Source organism: Narcine bancroftii, chromosome 5, assembly GCF_036971445.1.
Source record: "Narcine bancroftii isolate sNarBan1 chromosome 5, sNarBan1.hap1, whole genome shotgun sequence".
NCBI classification, from domain to species: domain Eukaryota; kingdom Metazoa; phylum Chordata; class Chondrichthyes; order Torpediniformes; family Narcinidae; genus Narcine; species Narcine bancroftii.
The window spans coordinates 53,990,527-54,007,750 of NC_091473.1; the positions used below are offsets into that span (position 1 = coordinate 53,990,527).

Genomic DNA, 17,224 nt, shown 5'->3' on the forward strand with positions numbered 1-17,224 from the left:
TTTACACTCCGTTAACCTACACCCCCACTCGTTTTGAATGGTGGGAGGAAACCAGAGCCTCTGGAGAAAACCCACAGAGACATGGGGAGAACAAACAAACTTCTTACAGAGAGCACAGGATTCGCACTCCGGTCCCGATCACTGGTGCTGTAAAGGCGTGGCGCTAAACGCTACAATATACTCGAACCTCTTCAATTATTCTAGTTTTCATTATTTGTGCTTCATATCACAAACCCCATTCACACTGGTACTTTAACCCAGTAAGTAACCACCAACCTAGCAGTTAACTGCCAAGGTGAACACTTGTGAACAGGCACACAGGCATTAGATTACCCAAGGAATGAAACACCTTGAGAGGGCATATCATCACCAATTTGCTTTGAATCGTCATACCAGTTAGCCCAGTGTGAAAGGGACAGGGGGTATGCAGGAGATTACCGCTGGAGGATAGGCACCCCTTTGATCTGGGATGCTGGATGGTGAGTATGAAAGGGCACAGAGAACCACTTAACATTAGTCAAGTGTGAACAGCAAAAATGAACCAGTTCATTGAATCACCAATTTACCAATTACCAGAGGTTCTTGACCTTTTTTTTCCACTCACATACCACTTTAAGTATTCCCCATGCCATAGGTGCTCTGTGATTAGTAAGGGATTGCTTAAGGTGGCATATGGTGGAAAGAAAATGTTTGAAAACCACTTTTGTTAAATTGTACTTAATTGACTCGTTATGTGCACGATTTCATAACTCCAAAGGAAATGGGCTAATGACAATTTTTCTCAAGCAAAATATTGAATTAACAATTGGGTCTAGAGCAGTGATTCTCACCCTTCCCTTCCCACTCACATACCACCTTAAAAAGTCCCTTACTAATCACAGAGCACCGATGGCAAAAGGGTTGAGAACCATTGGGTTAGCCAACGTGAAAAGGGCTTTCGATAAAAATTCAAATATTATTTTGTGTAACTCATGTAACACGACTTTAATTGCGATATCCTTCCACCATGATGTAAAATTTTGAAAGCCTGGAAAGAATCCAGGTTAAGAAATAAGATGGGAGTATTTTCAAACTGTTAGGTTTCTGTTCTACTTTAAATCAGCTGAGTAACACAGTGATTTCCAACACATTTCACACAAGATTAAAGCAACAGGGATGGAGGATAATGTTATTATGCAATTTGCATTTTGGACAAATAATGATCAAATGCTGAGGTCTCATGACCTTAATCAAATTTGCATTGGAAATTTGTTTAAAGACAGTGATTATGTCCCATTCAATACCAGGATGATTTTGAGAAGAAGCAAAATAATGATGCATTTATACAATTCTTTCATATCATTTTAATGATATTCTCTATCACTTTACCAGCTAATGAAGTACTTTTGCAGTGTAATCATGATAATAATGCAGGAAACACAACAGCTAATTTACTGACTGCAGTATCCCACAGAAAGCAATGTGATAATGACAAGATAATCTATTTTAATAATGTTCAGTGAAGGATAAATATTGGCCAGTTCACTGAAGTTACTTCCGTGATCTTTTTCTGCATGGAACCAGAAGGATGTTTTTTCCATGCCCGGAACCAGTAGATGGAGTTCAACTTCCCACTGGAAAGGCAGCACCCATGATGTGCTACTTCCTCAATACTGCAGTGATAGGCAAGTCCAGGTTCCCATTCTTTGCATCTCAAATGGGCTTTGAACCTGGAACCTGCCAATTCAAAGACGAGATGGCTTACCAATAGAAATATGAATGCAGGAATGCATGTAATGATCTGAGGCTGCTTGACACTGAATACTTTGTGTCAAAGAATTGGAGTAGTTAGTGAATGGATCTGATGGGATTAACATTTTTCCTTGTGAAAATTTGCAACATCATCCTACCAAACATTACTCTGGGAGACCATTGATTTTCTACTGAATTTTGTTGCTGACGGCAATGGATTGACTCTGGGCCATCGCTCTGGAAAAACCAAGGAATAGCCCAACAAAGAAGGTAGTTACAGGTTCCAGAATCAACCATGCAGGTTGTAAAGTTGTCTATAAAGATAAATCTCATAGCTTAATTTCCTAAACACTTGAATTTTTATTTATTCTCCCTTCAATCAGAAAAGGTTGGCATTTCTCTCTGAGAACAACATTGTTGTCCTATCATCTATGAGTTCCATCTATTCATTGGATCTGACAGAGCTATGTCTCATCATTTACCTGAGCTCATTAAAACTCTCGGTTTTTGTGGATGTAATTCTTCAAGGTAACTAAGGAATCACAATTCAACAACAGCATTGAAATCTCATTCTTAGTTTCATATTTGGTACTTTCTCTTTCAGTGCTTAAAGTGAGACCATTATCATCACTGGATCATCCAATGAACCTGAATGGGATATGCACCTCCTTGACTATCTTTTTCAAATCTTTTGATTGAAACACTGCAGAAGAACATCAAGAATTGTACATGGTGGAATTGTGAGCAAACAAAGATAAGGTGGAAGGACTCAGCCAATCAGGCAGCATCCGCGAAAAGAAGTGGACAGTCAACAAGTCTCAAAAAAGGGTCCTGAATGACTGTCTATTTCTCTTCATGCCTTAGTTGTCGAGCCCCTCCAACTCCTAGTTGCTGAAGCTTATGGGGGGACTGGACAAGGCTGATCCTGATATTCACCCCAGTGGGGACATCCTGATCTAGGGGGCATAGTCTAGATAAAAGATCTGCCACATCAGAGTGCGAATATCCCAGGAATTTGCAAATCATTCTTGACTTTGGAAAGCTGCAGATGTTAAGTTTAAGTACATTAGAAGCTGCGAAAGACACTCATTGGTTTGCCCAAAACATGTTGGTCCTCCAGCAAAGGAACTGTCCACTTGGAATGTTGTCAACTGGCATAGTCCAGATTACAGGAGAACATGCCAAGAGATGCACTGAAGGTTGGTGCAGTCAGTACAAAGGCTTTGTGGGGAAAGGCCACAGTTGAGGGTCCTTACCCAATTGTACATTTAAGGGCTGCATCTGGTGGAGAAGCACTTCAAACAGAAAGGGGCATCATTCTAGGAGTGACATGAATGGCTAACAATCATCTACAGAATCATTAAACCAAAATGTAAAACCTGAACAACATTAGAATGCAGAGATCTGTCAGTGTTGTTCTCTTGCACCGACATTTATGATGAATAAATATTCAGGACTGTCATAGTTATTATTTTGGGCTGTCGGGTAATTAAGCATTCGAAGACCAGGCAGAAGAATGAAAATGAGACTAACAATTGGTTCCACCATAATCTCATTAAATGGTGTGTCATGCTCAAGGGACCACATCTGCTCCCATTGTGTTCTTTTGTTTTCTAATTGTATTCAAGTATCTTGTTTGTGTCTGGCTGTCATACCAAAGTTCTGGTGAAGAGTCATCCACTGAGAAATGAACTCAGTTTCTCTTTCTCTCCACAGAAAGCCTTTTGACCTGCTGAACATTTTGAGCCTTCTTTACTTCCAATCTCTCTGTCTTCAGTTTCAAAGCTGCTGGTCAGGAATGAGTTAATACATTTTAATTTTTTTTTCCTCCCTGAGGAACTGCAAAGATATTATGACTTTTATGGACTGCAGTTTTTTTTAGGAATAAAGTTGTCCCTCATGGTCAGGTTAATAAGAACCCCATCATTCTGGTGATGAACAGAATGTGATGAGAGATGGGACAATTTTAATCAAAATTTCTAAATTTAGTATTGCTTTAGTTGTTCAAGCATGCTGCAATATCACTCAATTACCAACTGAACCATAGGGAGTGAAAGAAATAACTTGGACGAGGCAATAACACTGTTAATGATTGACAAAAGTACCAACAAAGTGGCAGTCTTAGAGAATTTCAGATTAATCTTGCAACTTACCACGACTTCTGTCCTCTGACAGTTTTGTTGTTTTGTAATTGGATTAATGGAGGCTGAACACACCTGTAAAACCTCCATCTTTCACCTTTCCCAATTTCTCCATCCACATCTAACTTCCTTGCTCATCGAGGTGCTGAAGCCTGCTTCAGGGATTCCGTTCCCTTTTATTCAAGATTTCAAGATTCTTTTATCATTGTGTAATAAAACAAATGTAATATTACATAAAATTACATTTTGTTTGCAAAAAGGCGGACAAAAATTTGCCATCAGCTGAAATTGCCCAGAAATCAGAGAAAGAGGAACAGAAGAAAGTCCCTTTGGAGTAACTGAGTGCCCGTAGATTCACCTCCAGTACTCCTGTAGCCTCTACTACTACACAGATTTGGCAATTGGTAATCAGAGCTCCAGATCCAAACTTCCAACAGATCAGGAAACCTTCGGCATGCAAGGCCCCTCGGGAGCCAGTCCCGTCCTCAGCACCCTCTCGGATTCTCATTTCGACACCTGGTACACCTTCAGCCAGTATCCAGTAGTTATTTGGCTGATGTGAATCACCTGACCTGACTGTTCCTTGCTAACTACCCACAGCCTACATGGGTTCCTCATCTCTAGTTGCTAACAGCCTGCCCCCTGTGGGCTTTTCAACCGCAGAGCCCATAAGTGACCCACTGCCACAATCACCGGTCCATAGGGTCGTCTTGTCTTTCTCTTTCTGAATCTGCGGTGTTTTCTTGTGCCCTGTGCCAGTTCCTCTACTTACCCGGAGCATGCAACCCCTCAAGGCCACTGCTAGCACAGGTTAAACTATCTATCAGTGGCAATTTCTAGACTAGAAGCAAATACACAAGTGTTTCTACCGTTTACTCTGAGCAACAGTTTGAGTAGTGGGAAACATCCACAAATGCCTGAGCAGACAGCTGATATTTCTTTTGAGGAATTCATGCATCTTGATACAAAAAAAATACAGAAAGCCATGATCCAAATATTATGCAGATATTATAAACAACATTTTAAAGACGTAGGGTTAGATTTATTCCTTATCACATGTACCAGGGTACTGTGAAAAGCTGTATTTTGATTGTCGTTCATAGGGCAGAAATGAGTCGCATGCTCCAGCTGAGATGGGGAAATTGGAAGGTACAGATAAATCGGGCCGAAGGACCTGTTTCTATGCACGTAACCTCATGAATCGCCAATTCATGATCAGCATGCTGTTTAACCATTGTGCCTTTCAGAATTTTTTTTGCAGTCAAATGCTGTTCAGTCAGATTTAACTTGCACATAACAGAATAAAATATTTGTCTGAATTTGAGTGGTTAGTCCATTTTTGTAATCATTCTCCACAAGTTTTGATTCCTCATCAAGGATAAACTTGTTTCCTGTCTTTATCTTCCTGTTTATGTTACTTTTTGATCCCTCTTGTTTGCATGAACATGGCAGAATCATTCTGAGCAACTTCTTCCTCTTGGAAACCGACAGAAAATCATTTGCACTGGCTGGTGTTCAATAAAACCTATTGACCCAGCAGATTAGATGCTGCCAACAATGTCAGACATCAAATCTTATCTCTGTATAGATGCATCCATCCCAAGCCGAGGAACAGGAAGAGTGCCACTCTTACAGTTTTCTTATTATCATTATGAAAGCTTCTGATCGACATTCATTGAATGTCTTGTTGGTGATAGCTTTAGAATCTCACTGACCACGGGACATGTAAAATACATTGCAAATTGACAAAGGGATAACATGAGGTAATCATCACACAAAAGCCAAGTGCGAAGAACATCACAAAGGCACAGGTGGTAGACCTGCAGCCTGACAGGGTCAGTGAACCATGTTTAATCCTGCACTCTGCATTTAGTTTGCATGTTCTCCCTGTCATCGCACAGATTTCCCCAGGCGGCTCCGCTTTCCTCTCATATCCCTAAGACTTGTGGGCTGGTGGATAATTCGCCCCAGTTTGTGCAGGTAAGTGATAGAGGTTGATGGGAGTTGATGGGAATGTGGAAGAATAGAAATGGATTCATGTAACCAGGCACTTGATGACCAGCATGGACTATATAACGTGTTGAAATTTGTCACTCTCTTGAGACAGACAAATCTGGTACTTCTGTGCCTATATTAATGAATTGAGAAAGTCATCAGGTTGCAGAGAGATCCACCAGAGAAACAGGTTCATCAATACCCCGAGCCCTTGTCTGGTACCAATTTACAGTAACCCAATACTAATCCCATTTCCATGAAACAGGAAAGTCTGCTCGGGTCGCAGTGCAATGCGCAAAAGTGCTGGAGAGATTCAACAGGGCATGCACCATCAACCATAGTAGAGGTAACAAACATTTTCAGGTCTGTGGCCTTTGTCAAGATTTATCTTGTTTATTTTAAATTTCATCGACAGTTGGGATGGTAGCTAGGGCACGGGCATGCTCCTCTTGCTGTACATGGATAGTCAGGGAAGACAACAGTGTCCCTGATTACTTTATCAGTGAGAAGTGTATCCAACTGAAGCTCCTTAAACACTCTTTTTCGTCAATGTGGTTGTAAAAACATGACTCGAGAGGAGAGATTATAAGAATAATTATTTACTAGTATCTACAGCTCTGTGCATGGTGGCCGTACTGCGCCTAGACTCCACTGAACTCTAGCCTGCCAATCCAGAGCTCGCGCATGCGCAGACCACTACCAAGAGTATGGTAGCTGCAATGTGATTGCAGTGGGTGCCGAGTGACCGGTCTACAACTGTGTAAGAGAATTTGAGCTGGAATTGGATGTACTCCGGATCATTCAGGAGGATGAGGGGGTGAGAGACAGGAGTTACAGGGATATTATCACTCTATGAGGAGAAAAGTAGCTGGATGACAGCAGAAGGAAGGGAACAGGCAGTCAGTGTGCAGGGAACCCCTCTGGTCGTTCCTCTCAATAACACGTATACCATTTTGGATACTGTTAAGGGGGTTGTCATACCAGGGACAAGTCAAGTCTGATTGTACAAGTATAACCTGACAAAACAATCTTCTATGGTCCTCAGTGCAAAACAATCAGATCCACAACCAGATATAACACACACAGTTAAACAATGCACATGCAGGACAAGTATCTCACTAATACAAATAAATAAGTAAATAGATATTGTTTCATGAAAATTAGAGTCTCAGATAATTAGTGTGAGCAGTTCCTTTGGTCGTTTTGCATTCTCACTGTCCATGGGTAGAAGGTGCCAACTCTGATAGTCCTGTATCTCTTCGAGGGAGCAGTTGAAATATGCTGTGTGCAGGGTGAGAAGGGTTGTCAATAATTTTGCATGACCTCTTCAGATAACAATCCCAGTAGAACACATAGATGGGGTGGGGAGAGGGACACTTCACTAATACTCTCTGCCACTCTAATGGTCCTGAAGATTGACCTCCCTTCCATTTCTCTGCTGCAACCATTCCCTACTATTATCCAGCCATCGAGGATTCTCGCGCTAGAGCTCAAAGATTGTCATAATGATGGCCAGTAGCCTTGCCTGCTTCAGTCTTCTAGAAAGTGCAGTGGCTGATGTGCCTTCCTGATGTTGAGTGTCTATGATAGGTCACAAGTGAACTCCAAGTTACTTGGTGCTCTTCACTCTCTCTATACAGAGTTGTTGATGTGCAGTGGAGGGTGGTTGTCCCTGGCCCTCCTTAAGTCCACAATCATCTCCTTCATCTTGTTCACATTGAGAGTCAGGTTGTGGCTCTCGCACCATTTCACAAAATTTTCGACCTCTTCTCCATGGTTCAAATCGTCGTTGCTGTGTGTAGTTTGCATGAAGCTAACTACTGTTGTATTGAGCGTGACGGTGCTCAAAGTTCTGGTACTGACCTGGACAGACTGTGATCTTTCCATTAGGAAGTCCAAGATCAAGTTACAGAGAAGGGTGTTGAATCCCAGCGAGGATAGCTTCTCCATTGGCTTCTGGGGAATGATCATAGTTAATGCCGAGCTGAAGTCAATGACCACCAACCTGGCATATGTTACGTTAAACTCCAAGTGGGTTCGGATTGAGTGAAAAGCATGATGGCAAGTTTCTGGTAGAGACTACGACCTTGTGGTTAAGAAGGGAAGGGAGAAATTCCATTGGCAACCAGATGTTTTGAAGGGGTGTGGTCATGAGCTCCAAGTATTTTTTAAATATTTCCCAATGTTATACTCACCCTTAATCAACTAAACCTTTCAAAACTTATCTTTGAGATGGCTACACTCACCAGAAACCTTCTCATGCTGAAGAGAGGAGTTAAAATACCTAAAATATCTCATCTCAAAGCCATGGAAGAAAGAGGATATTCCTCTCACACTTGGTATGGCCTCCAAAATAACTTCTAAATAATTGGAATAAATTAAAAATGTAGACCAAAGAAATTGGATAAAAGTTGGATCTGATTTTGGAGTTAATGCCACAACTAGAACTGCATCTAACAACTTTGGAAGAAGATTGGGCTGCGACAAATAACCGACTGGATAAGCTCAAAAAAAAATGAATCTTTGATTGCTGAAAACCATAAATTAAAACTACGTGTAATGAATCTGGAAGGACAAATCACTAATAAAATTCTTCACAGATTTACTTACAGAACTTTTTGGTGAAGAAATGATTCAGTGCTGGAAAGAGCACACCAATCTCTATCCTCTAAAGACTCTTCAGAATTCCCTAGATCCATTATTATACATCTCCATCATTTACAAGAAGAGAAATTAATTCTGAGGCTGCCTCATTCAAATAAGGACTCAACTTACTAAGGAGCACACATTTGAATTCTCGAAGACTACTGCCCAGAAGTAGTTTCACTTTGCAGTGTCTACTATGAAGTTATGGCAGTTTTATATAAAAAAGCCTGCCTTATTATTACTGGCGAAACTGAGAAGATTTTTTAATTCACCCATAGAAGCTTGGAGGGCCTTAATGAACCCATAAAGCAAAGGAGGTTTTTTTTTTCCTGCATTAGATGCTAAAGGCAGACATCACGTTTTTCCAAAAAGCACATATCAAAAAGTCAGATAAGGAATGGCCAATGTTTAAATGCAAGGGGAAATATTATCATTTATTTTCTGAAGTTAAAATGGGGGTGTCTCTATTATGTGCCATTTATACTACATAATAGTACAGGTACACAATCCTTTATTCGGACAACTAAAATCCACAAAGTTTCAAAAACCGGAAATTTTTCCTGGTGCTGGTACAGCAGATGGAGAAAGAGAGAGACAGCAGCACAACTCGGGCAGCCAAGGAGGGAGAGAGAAGGCAGCGCGACTCGGGTGGGTGAGGGGGAGAGAGACAACAGCGCGATTTGGGTGGGAAGAGGGAGAGACGGCCACGTAACTCAGGGCGGGGGTGGAGAGAGAGAGCAGCGCGATTTGGGTGGATGGGTCAGGGGGAAAGACACCAGCGCGACTCAGGTGGGAGGGAGAGAGATGCCAACGTCACTAGAAAGGGGTGGATACGGCAGCACAATTCGGGTGGGCTTAAATCTGGGGCAACTAGCTTTTTTTCTGTAATCCGTAAAAATCCGAAATTCGGAACATACTGTCCCCCAAGGGTTCTGGATAAAGTATTGTGCACCAGCATTGTGGATAAAATGGAGCGCTAGATCATTTTTATGATGATAAAGAATAAAGTGTTTGTTTTAGCAAATATCGATGCTCCAAATGCAGATGAACCAGTTTTGTGAAAAAAAATTTGACCTTTTACTGGACTTATCCCAATACTCATTCATTTTAAGTGGAGATTTTCATTGTTGTTTTAAACACAATTTTAGACTGTTCTTCCAATAGAAAAATAAATGTCTCAAAATCGGCTTTAGCAATACAGTTTTTAAAAATCTAATATGGGAGTGTCAAATCTATGGAGATTTTTGAACACTACTAGTAGGATTACTCCTTTTTCTCAAATATCCATAGATTTTATAAAAGGATAGATTAATTTATCATTGATAATCAGTTAATTAAGTTGGTTAAAAAATGCGAACATCAAAGTCTAGTCATTTCAGATCATGGTCCTGTATCTTTAAATTTGGAATTTCCAAATACTCTAAGTATCAAAAAACAGTGGCAATTTAACACCATATTACTTAAAAGTAAAAAGTTTTTGACTTTTTTAGAAAACCAGATTCTATTCTTCTTTAAGGTTAATTCAACCCCAGATGTTTCTTATGAATGGTTTGGAATACTAAGAACCCTATATACATGGTAAAATTATTTCCTTCACAACTAATAAAAATAAAAAGGCAGGGAAGAAAGATGGGATTTCATCAAACAGATAGTCCTACGATTTGCTCAAAATAGAGATTCAGAGTTATTTAGGAGCAAAACTAAAATTTGATCTACTTTCCAAACACCACATTGAACGACATTTATTAAGAACCAAAAGCCAATTTTACAGACATGGAGAGACATTATGTCCTTTTTAAATTTTGGAGAAAATTAGGCATAATGTCACAAAAATCAATATTTCCTTTAATAGGACCTGGCTTACTTTCACAATTGAATAATTGGTTACTGGACATATTTGTTCTGATCTCCTGAGGATGTTCTTTGATGTTATGTCTACTTACAAAATGAATTACAACTTTGGTTGCTATTGGGTTAGATTTTTTCTTCTTTTTTTTCTTTTTCTTTTCTTCTTAAACCGCTCAATGTAAAAATACATATTGGATTGGGATTTAAGTCCAAATACTATTGTCACTGTAATATATGCTATTATCTTAAATGAGTAGTATACTCAATGCAATGAATTTATTATAGATTTGTTTTCTTTTCCAACAAACAATAAAAATAACAAAAGAAAGAAGTGACGGGATGAGAAGAGGTGAGCTCCAGTCGTTAAAAAGTGGTGTATAGCAGGTATAGGCAACAATGAGCAAATTAGGTACTTGAGGAGTATAAAAAAATGCGAAATAAGACAATAAATAAATTAGAAGGGCTGAAAGCAAACATGACGCTGCTTTGCCAGACAAAGTGAGGGAAAATCCCAAGGGCTTCTACAGGTAGATTAAAGAGAAAAGGATAATATGGTACAAATATGGTCCTTTTGAAGATCAGTGGTCGACTATGTATGGAGCCAACAGAGATGGGAAATCTTAATTCTATTTATTTATTTATTTTTTAAAAAATCACTGTTCACTCAGGAATAAGGCAAACAAGCAGTGAGGTCTCAAGACAAATGATGGTGGATAAATCCACAGGGCCTGACATGGTATTCCATCAAAACTTGAGGGAGGCTCTTGTGGAACTTGCAGGAACCCTGATAAATAGTATTTAAAATGTCTTTAACTTCAGGTGAGGTGCCTCATAATTGGAAGGTAGTTCATGTTGTACCATTGTTAAAAGACTCAGACTAATCTGGGAAATTATAGGTCAGTGAGTCTAACATCAGTTGTGGGTAAGTTACTGGATGATGTTCTAAGAAATCAGATATATATTTGGATAGACAGTGTATGATTAGGGTTAGTCAACATGATTTTTTTTGCATGGTAGGTTGTGTTTAACCAATCATATAGATTTTTTGAGATTACTTGGCAAGTCCATGAAGTAAAGCTCATGGATGTTTTCTACATGGATTTTAGTAAGGCCTTTTCCCATTGCAGAGAGCTGCTCAGAGTCCCATGACTTGTGGTCTGTTGTCAGATTAACATTAAAGCAAATTGGGCCAACAATTTTCCTTCAGACAAGGGGAATCAGTAAACTGCAAAAGGTTTTGCAATTATTTGCAAATTCAAGGGTTGCCACCTCAAATACCAGTGACGTTATTCCACTTTTATTTAATGAAATGGAATTGATATTGCCCAAGGGGTAATTTGAATTTGTTGCCAGATCTTTTCTTCATGACTTTGGTTTACTCACACTCTGCTGGGCTGTCCAGAAATATAATTTCATATCAGTTTCCAAATATTAGGGACCTTACTTTGAATAAGAAATAAAAAATCTAACGAAATATCACCTTCCTTTTAGCTTTCTTTAAAATTAGGAAATTAATTTAGATGAAATTGCAATTGTAGCGGGCGCACAGCGCGGTTTTGCGAACTACCACCGTCAGTTCACAGACTTACCTGACACATCGCGGGCTAGCAGTGCTGGGTGCCAAAGTACAGCGAGTTGATCAGATGAAGCCCCTGCCTAATGGGGCGGGGTGCTAATGGCTCATAGCTTTAACCTGCTGCTTCACAGCTGTTCACTAACGAGCTCATTAACAGGCAGGGAATAAAAGGTCTGTGTATGTCTGCAGTAAATGAGTTGATTACCTTTATGTGTGTTTGCCTTTATTTAGTAGCTTCTACTATAGTAGCTGCTACAAATTGGTGTCCCTGAAGTTAAGATTCAATGAATTTGATTCATTATGGAGAAGGAGGACATTTCAACAGTACCAACAACTGTCACTGCCGCCACGACAGTTAATGCAGTTGGGCTTCATTTGCCTCCTTTCTGGACACATCAGCCTCGAATTTGGTTTCTTCAAGCTGAAACCCAGTTTTGTCTTTGGGGATTAACGGTGGAAGACACAAAATTTTGGCATGTCGTGAGTACATCGGATGCGGCCACTGCATCTTGAGAAAGTGAATTTAGGGCTCATTCTCTGGCATGTACACCAGGTTCCACCAGTTTCTTCTTGACACATTGGAACTTACTAGGCATGAGCATGGCATGCGTCTTTTGAACATGGAAGGCCAAGGTGACAAGAATCCATCAGACCTGATGAATGAGATGCTAGCATTGTCAGATGGTCATTCCCACTGTCTGCTTTTTGAAACCTTATTTCTGTCTAAACTTCCAGCTCTTGTTGCCAGACCATTTGTAACATGGATTTCTGCAGTCCCCATGACATGGCTCGAGAGGCTGACAGGCTCTATCATACTCTTATTCAAGAGTCTCCCTGAATACATCCAGTTTTTGCAGCAGAAGCATCTCCCGCATCCTACCAGCCTCCTGTATCTACAGTCCAATCCCAAGAAAGAGGAACGTCCTGATGTACATCGAGAGAGCCGGCTGCCAGTAGTGGCCTCAGCAGCTGGCATACTTACAGGCCTATTGTATCTTCAGGATGATGCGGATAAGTGTAAATTCCTTGTCAACACAGGTGCTGAACTTAGTTTGCTCCCGCTGGCCTATTTTGAAAGGACGCATAAAAAATGCCACTTGACCCTGGGAGCGGCAAATGGAAATGCCATTCCAAGTTTCGGCACTAGACAAGTTGCAATCGGAATAGGTGGAACCACATTCTATTGGAATTATGTCCTTGCTTCTGTCGCTCAACCCATTTTGGGTGTGGATTTTTTTATGTTCTCATGACTTATTGGTAGACGTAAAACACAGAAAATTAGTTCACGCCACCACCTTTCAGATATATCCACTGGCATGCATCAAGGGGAGAGTTTCACAGCTCAGAGTACATACTTCAACCAAGGATGCATATACTGCTCCACTCAATGAATTTCCCCATATTCTCACCCCTAACTTCAATGCCTCAAGAACACCCCATAGTGTGTCTCATTACATAGACACATCAGACCACCGGTCCATGCCAGGGCTCATCGTTTGGCGCCTGATAATTTGCGGCAAGCAAAGGCAGAATTTAAAGCAATGGAAGAATTGGGTATCATCTGACGCTCAAACAGCCCTTGGGCCTCACTTTTGCATATGGTACCCAAGAAGACAGGCAGATGGAAACCCTACGGTGACTACCGTAGGCTTAATGATGTCACTACACCTGACAGATACCCAATTCCACACATACAGGATTTCACCGCCCATCTGTATTATTGCTGCTTATTTTCAAAGATTGATTTGTTTAAGGGATATCATCAGATACCGATTCATGAGAATGATATTTCCAAGACAGCAATTATTACGCCGTTTGGTCTTTTTGAATTCCTCAGAATGCCATTTGGCTTAAAGAATGCCACGCAAACATTTCAGCGGCTTATTGAAGCTCTAGGCAGAGATTTAGACTTTGCGTATATTTACTTAGACAACATCCTTGTAGCAAGTCAAAAGGAACAAGATCACCGCCTGCATTTGCGCTGCCTTTTCCAACGGCTCCAAGACTTTGGTCTGACAATTAACCTTGACAAGTGTTAATTTGGCAAGTCAACCATACAATTCTTAGGGCATAAAATTACAGCAGACGACATATCTCAGTTATCAGGCAAGGTAGACAACATCTGTACATTTTCCAGACCTGTCACCGTCAAATGGCTACAGAACTTTTTGGGAATGATAAATTTTTATCACCAATTTATTCCCGGGATTGCTGACATCCTGCGACCCCTGTTTGACATCATCTCTGCTCCAAACAAAAACATTACCTGGACCACAGAGGCTGCATTTATGTCCGCCAAAGAGGCATTAGCCAAAGCAGCAATGCTTGCACATCCAAATCCTGAAGCTTCTTTCACGCTTCGCACAGATGCCTCAGGAACAGCTGTGGGTGCAGTTCTGGAACAATACATTAATAGCCATTATCAGCTCCTTGCCTTCTTTAGTCGTCATCTAAGACCAGCGGAAATGAAGTACAGCGCCTTTGATTGAGAACTATTAGCACTTTATCTGGCCATAAGGCATTTTCGTTACATCTTGGAAGGTCGACATTTCACCATATTCACAGACCATAAACTGCTCATTTTTGCCTTCAGCAAAGTCACAGATCTTTGGTCGGCAAGACAACAACAACATTTGTCCAACATTTCGGAGTTTACTACGGACATATGTCATATTTCGAGAAAGGACAATCTGGTCACAGATGTGCTCTCTAGATCAAGTGTGTGCCATATTCAAGGTGGAATCAACATTGCTGAACTGGCTGTGGCACAATCCATGGATTCCGATATACAGGCATACAGTACAGCTATTACTAGACTCGACAACTGGCACCATAACAAGGTAGTCCAGAACTCCTTTGTGATCTATTGTTGGGCTATCCTCGACCATTGGTCCCATTATCTTGGAGACGGTGTCTTTTTGATGACATTCACAATCTCACACCCATCCATCAGGACTTCATTCAAAATAATGTCAAACAAGTACATATGGTATGGTCTGAAAAAAGATGTTGTTCAATGGGCACGAACATGTATATCCTGCCAATCTGCGAAAATTCAACACCACACCAAAGCACCCCTACAGCCTTTCCCGACAATGCGCAGAAGATTTTAGCATGTGCATGTGGATCTGGTTGGACCATTACCAGTATCACAGGTCATTAGGTATATTCTCACAGTAGTAGATCGCTTCACATGCTGGCCAGAGGCCATTCCATTACCAGTCAGTGATACTGAGGCATGTGCTAGAGCATTCATCTTAAATTGGATTGCTAGATTTGGAGTGCCACACATAACTTTGGACCGTGGTCCACAGTTCACTTTGGCGTTATGGGCTTCCTTGGCTCATTTATGTGGTACACAGTTGCACCACACTACTGCGTACCATCCGCAGTCCAACGACCTGGTGGAACGTTTCTATCAACAACTTAAATCTTCACTGAATGCCCATCTTACCGGTCCCAACTGGGTCGATGAACTACCTTGGGTTCTACTAGGAGTATGAACAGCTCCAAAAGAAGATCTGTCTGCAGAATTGTTGTATGGTTCAGCCCTTATGGTTCCAGGAGATATTCACTTCACAAGCAATTCATACATGGACGTCCTGCAACAACTCCACAAGGGTATTGCTAACAGCAAACCATCCTCTACCAACTGGCATGGCAAACCTAGGCAACAAGTGCTCCAATCACTATTAAACATTGAAGTTGTATTCGTACGAAGACAGATTCCAGGGGTACCGTTACTAAAACCATATGAAGGACCATTTTGTGTGATTAAGAGAGATAGAGTGGTATATACATTAGACATCAGAGGGCATCCACAGCTATTTAGCGTTTACAGACTTAAACCTGCCCATACAGACCCTACTTCACCAGTACCGTCGCCTCAACCCAGGCAATGTGGATGTCTGCCCAAGTCACATATTAAGTTACGGTGACGATTCTGGTCAGGAGGGGGGTGATGCAGTGGGCGCACAGCGCAGTATCGTGAACCGCCATCGTCAGTTCATACTTACCTGACACATCACAGGCAAGCAGTGCTGGATGCCAAAGTACAGCGAGTGGATCAAATGAATCCCCGGCCTAAAGGCGCAGGGTGCTAATGTCTCATAGCTTTAACCTGCTGGTCATGTGGACCAGCAGCTGTTCACTAATGAGCTCATTAACAGGCAGGGAATAAAAGGACTGTATGTCTGCAATAAACAAGCTTTGAGTTGACTACATTTGTTTGCCATTACTTAGTAGCATCTACCATAATAGCTACTACAATATAATTAAAAATGTCAATGGTGGAGCAGAAATTAAATGTATCTAGAATAAAATTATTCATCCGCTAAAAATCAAGGGAGTAATATTGATCTTGTTAGCCCAAGGGAAAAATAATTTATTGAGTGGGTGGGCAAAGGCGAATGATCACAGATGTTTAATTAAATTCTCCTTGTCCATTGTTCTATTTTAACTTTATTCACTTGTCTATATCACAAGATCATGACATTCTGTGGTAAGCAAAAGGTGAACATTTGGTCGTAGTGTGTGCAGATCTCTTCAATCTCCCTCTTATTCCAGAATTGAAATGCATTTTGGTACCAAACCAATTTTGGCTTGATCTTGTAAGAATTACTTGTTAAGAACTTGTTAAAGCTAATTAACTTGTACCTAGAGTTTAACAGGAACACTGGTCCAATATTCATTATTTTTGAAGACCATGAAGAATGCTGAGTGATAATAAAACACTTCTAATTTTTGCCATGCCACATATAATTCTGCATTGCCTCAGAAAACAGGTTTACAGCCAGATTTCTCTGAAGAGTGGTGTTATTTCTAATGAAATGTCATTAACTTGAAAATGTAACACTGTTTCTTTCTCCAGAGATGTTTACTGGCCTGTGACATGTTTCCAGAATTTTCCTTTTACAGTTTGCTTGTTCTTCCAAACCTCAAGTGATTTTTTTTTTTGTTTATTTGTGCTCTGTTGAGATAAATTACAATAAAATCACAGTCAGGTTAAAATCCAAACTGAAGAAATTGATTTGAGAATTTTAAATTCAAATTTTCTAAAAAGAATTAGACGTAATAAGTCCTTTCAGCCCTTGAGTCCATGCTACCTAATTCTGCCCAATTGACCAACACCCCAGTACCTTTCAAATGGTGGGAGAAAACGAGCACCCTGGGGAAAGCCCATACAGACACGGGGAGAATGTACAAACTCCTTATAGATAGGGCTGTATTCAAACCCTGGTCGCTGGCATTGTAATAGCATTGTGCTAACCGTTGTGCTGTTACAAAA

The 17,224-nt window shown here is 40.6% G+C and overlaps 1 protein-coding gene across 8 annotated transcripts in view; it reads right to left on the reverse strand.

Moving 5' to 3' along the window:
- Positions 1-17,224, reverse strand: part of astn1 (astrotactin 1) — a 2,519,376-nt gene that overhangs the window by 1,822,239 nt on the left and 679,913 nt on the right. For 6 of the 8 annotated variants that reach the window (XM_069937468.1, XM_069937469.1, XM_069937467.1 and 3 more), the window contains exon 3: positions 14,204-14,333. The exons of the other annotated variants lie outside the window; for them this stretch is intronic. In XM_069937468.1, the coding sequence (XP_069793569.1) occupies positions 14,204-14,333 (130 nt within the window). The remainder of the gene's footprint in view (positions 1-14,203; positions 14,334-17,224) is intronic. 8 annotated transcript variants of the gene reach the window in all.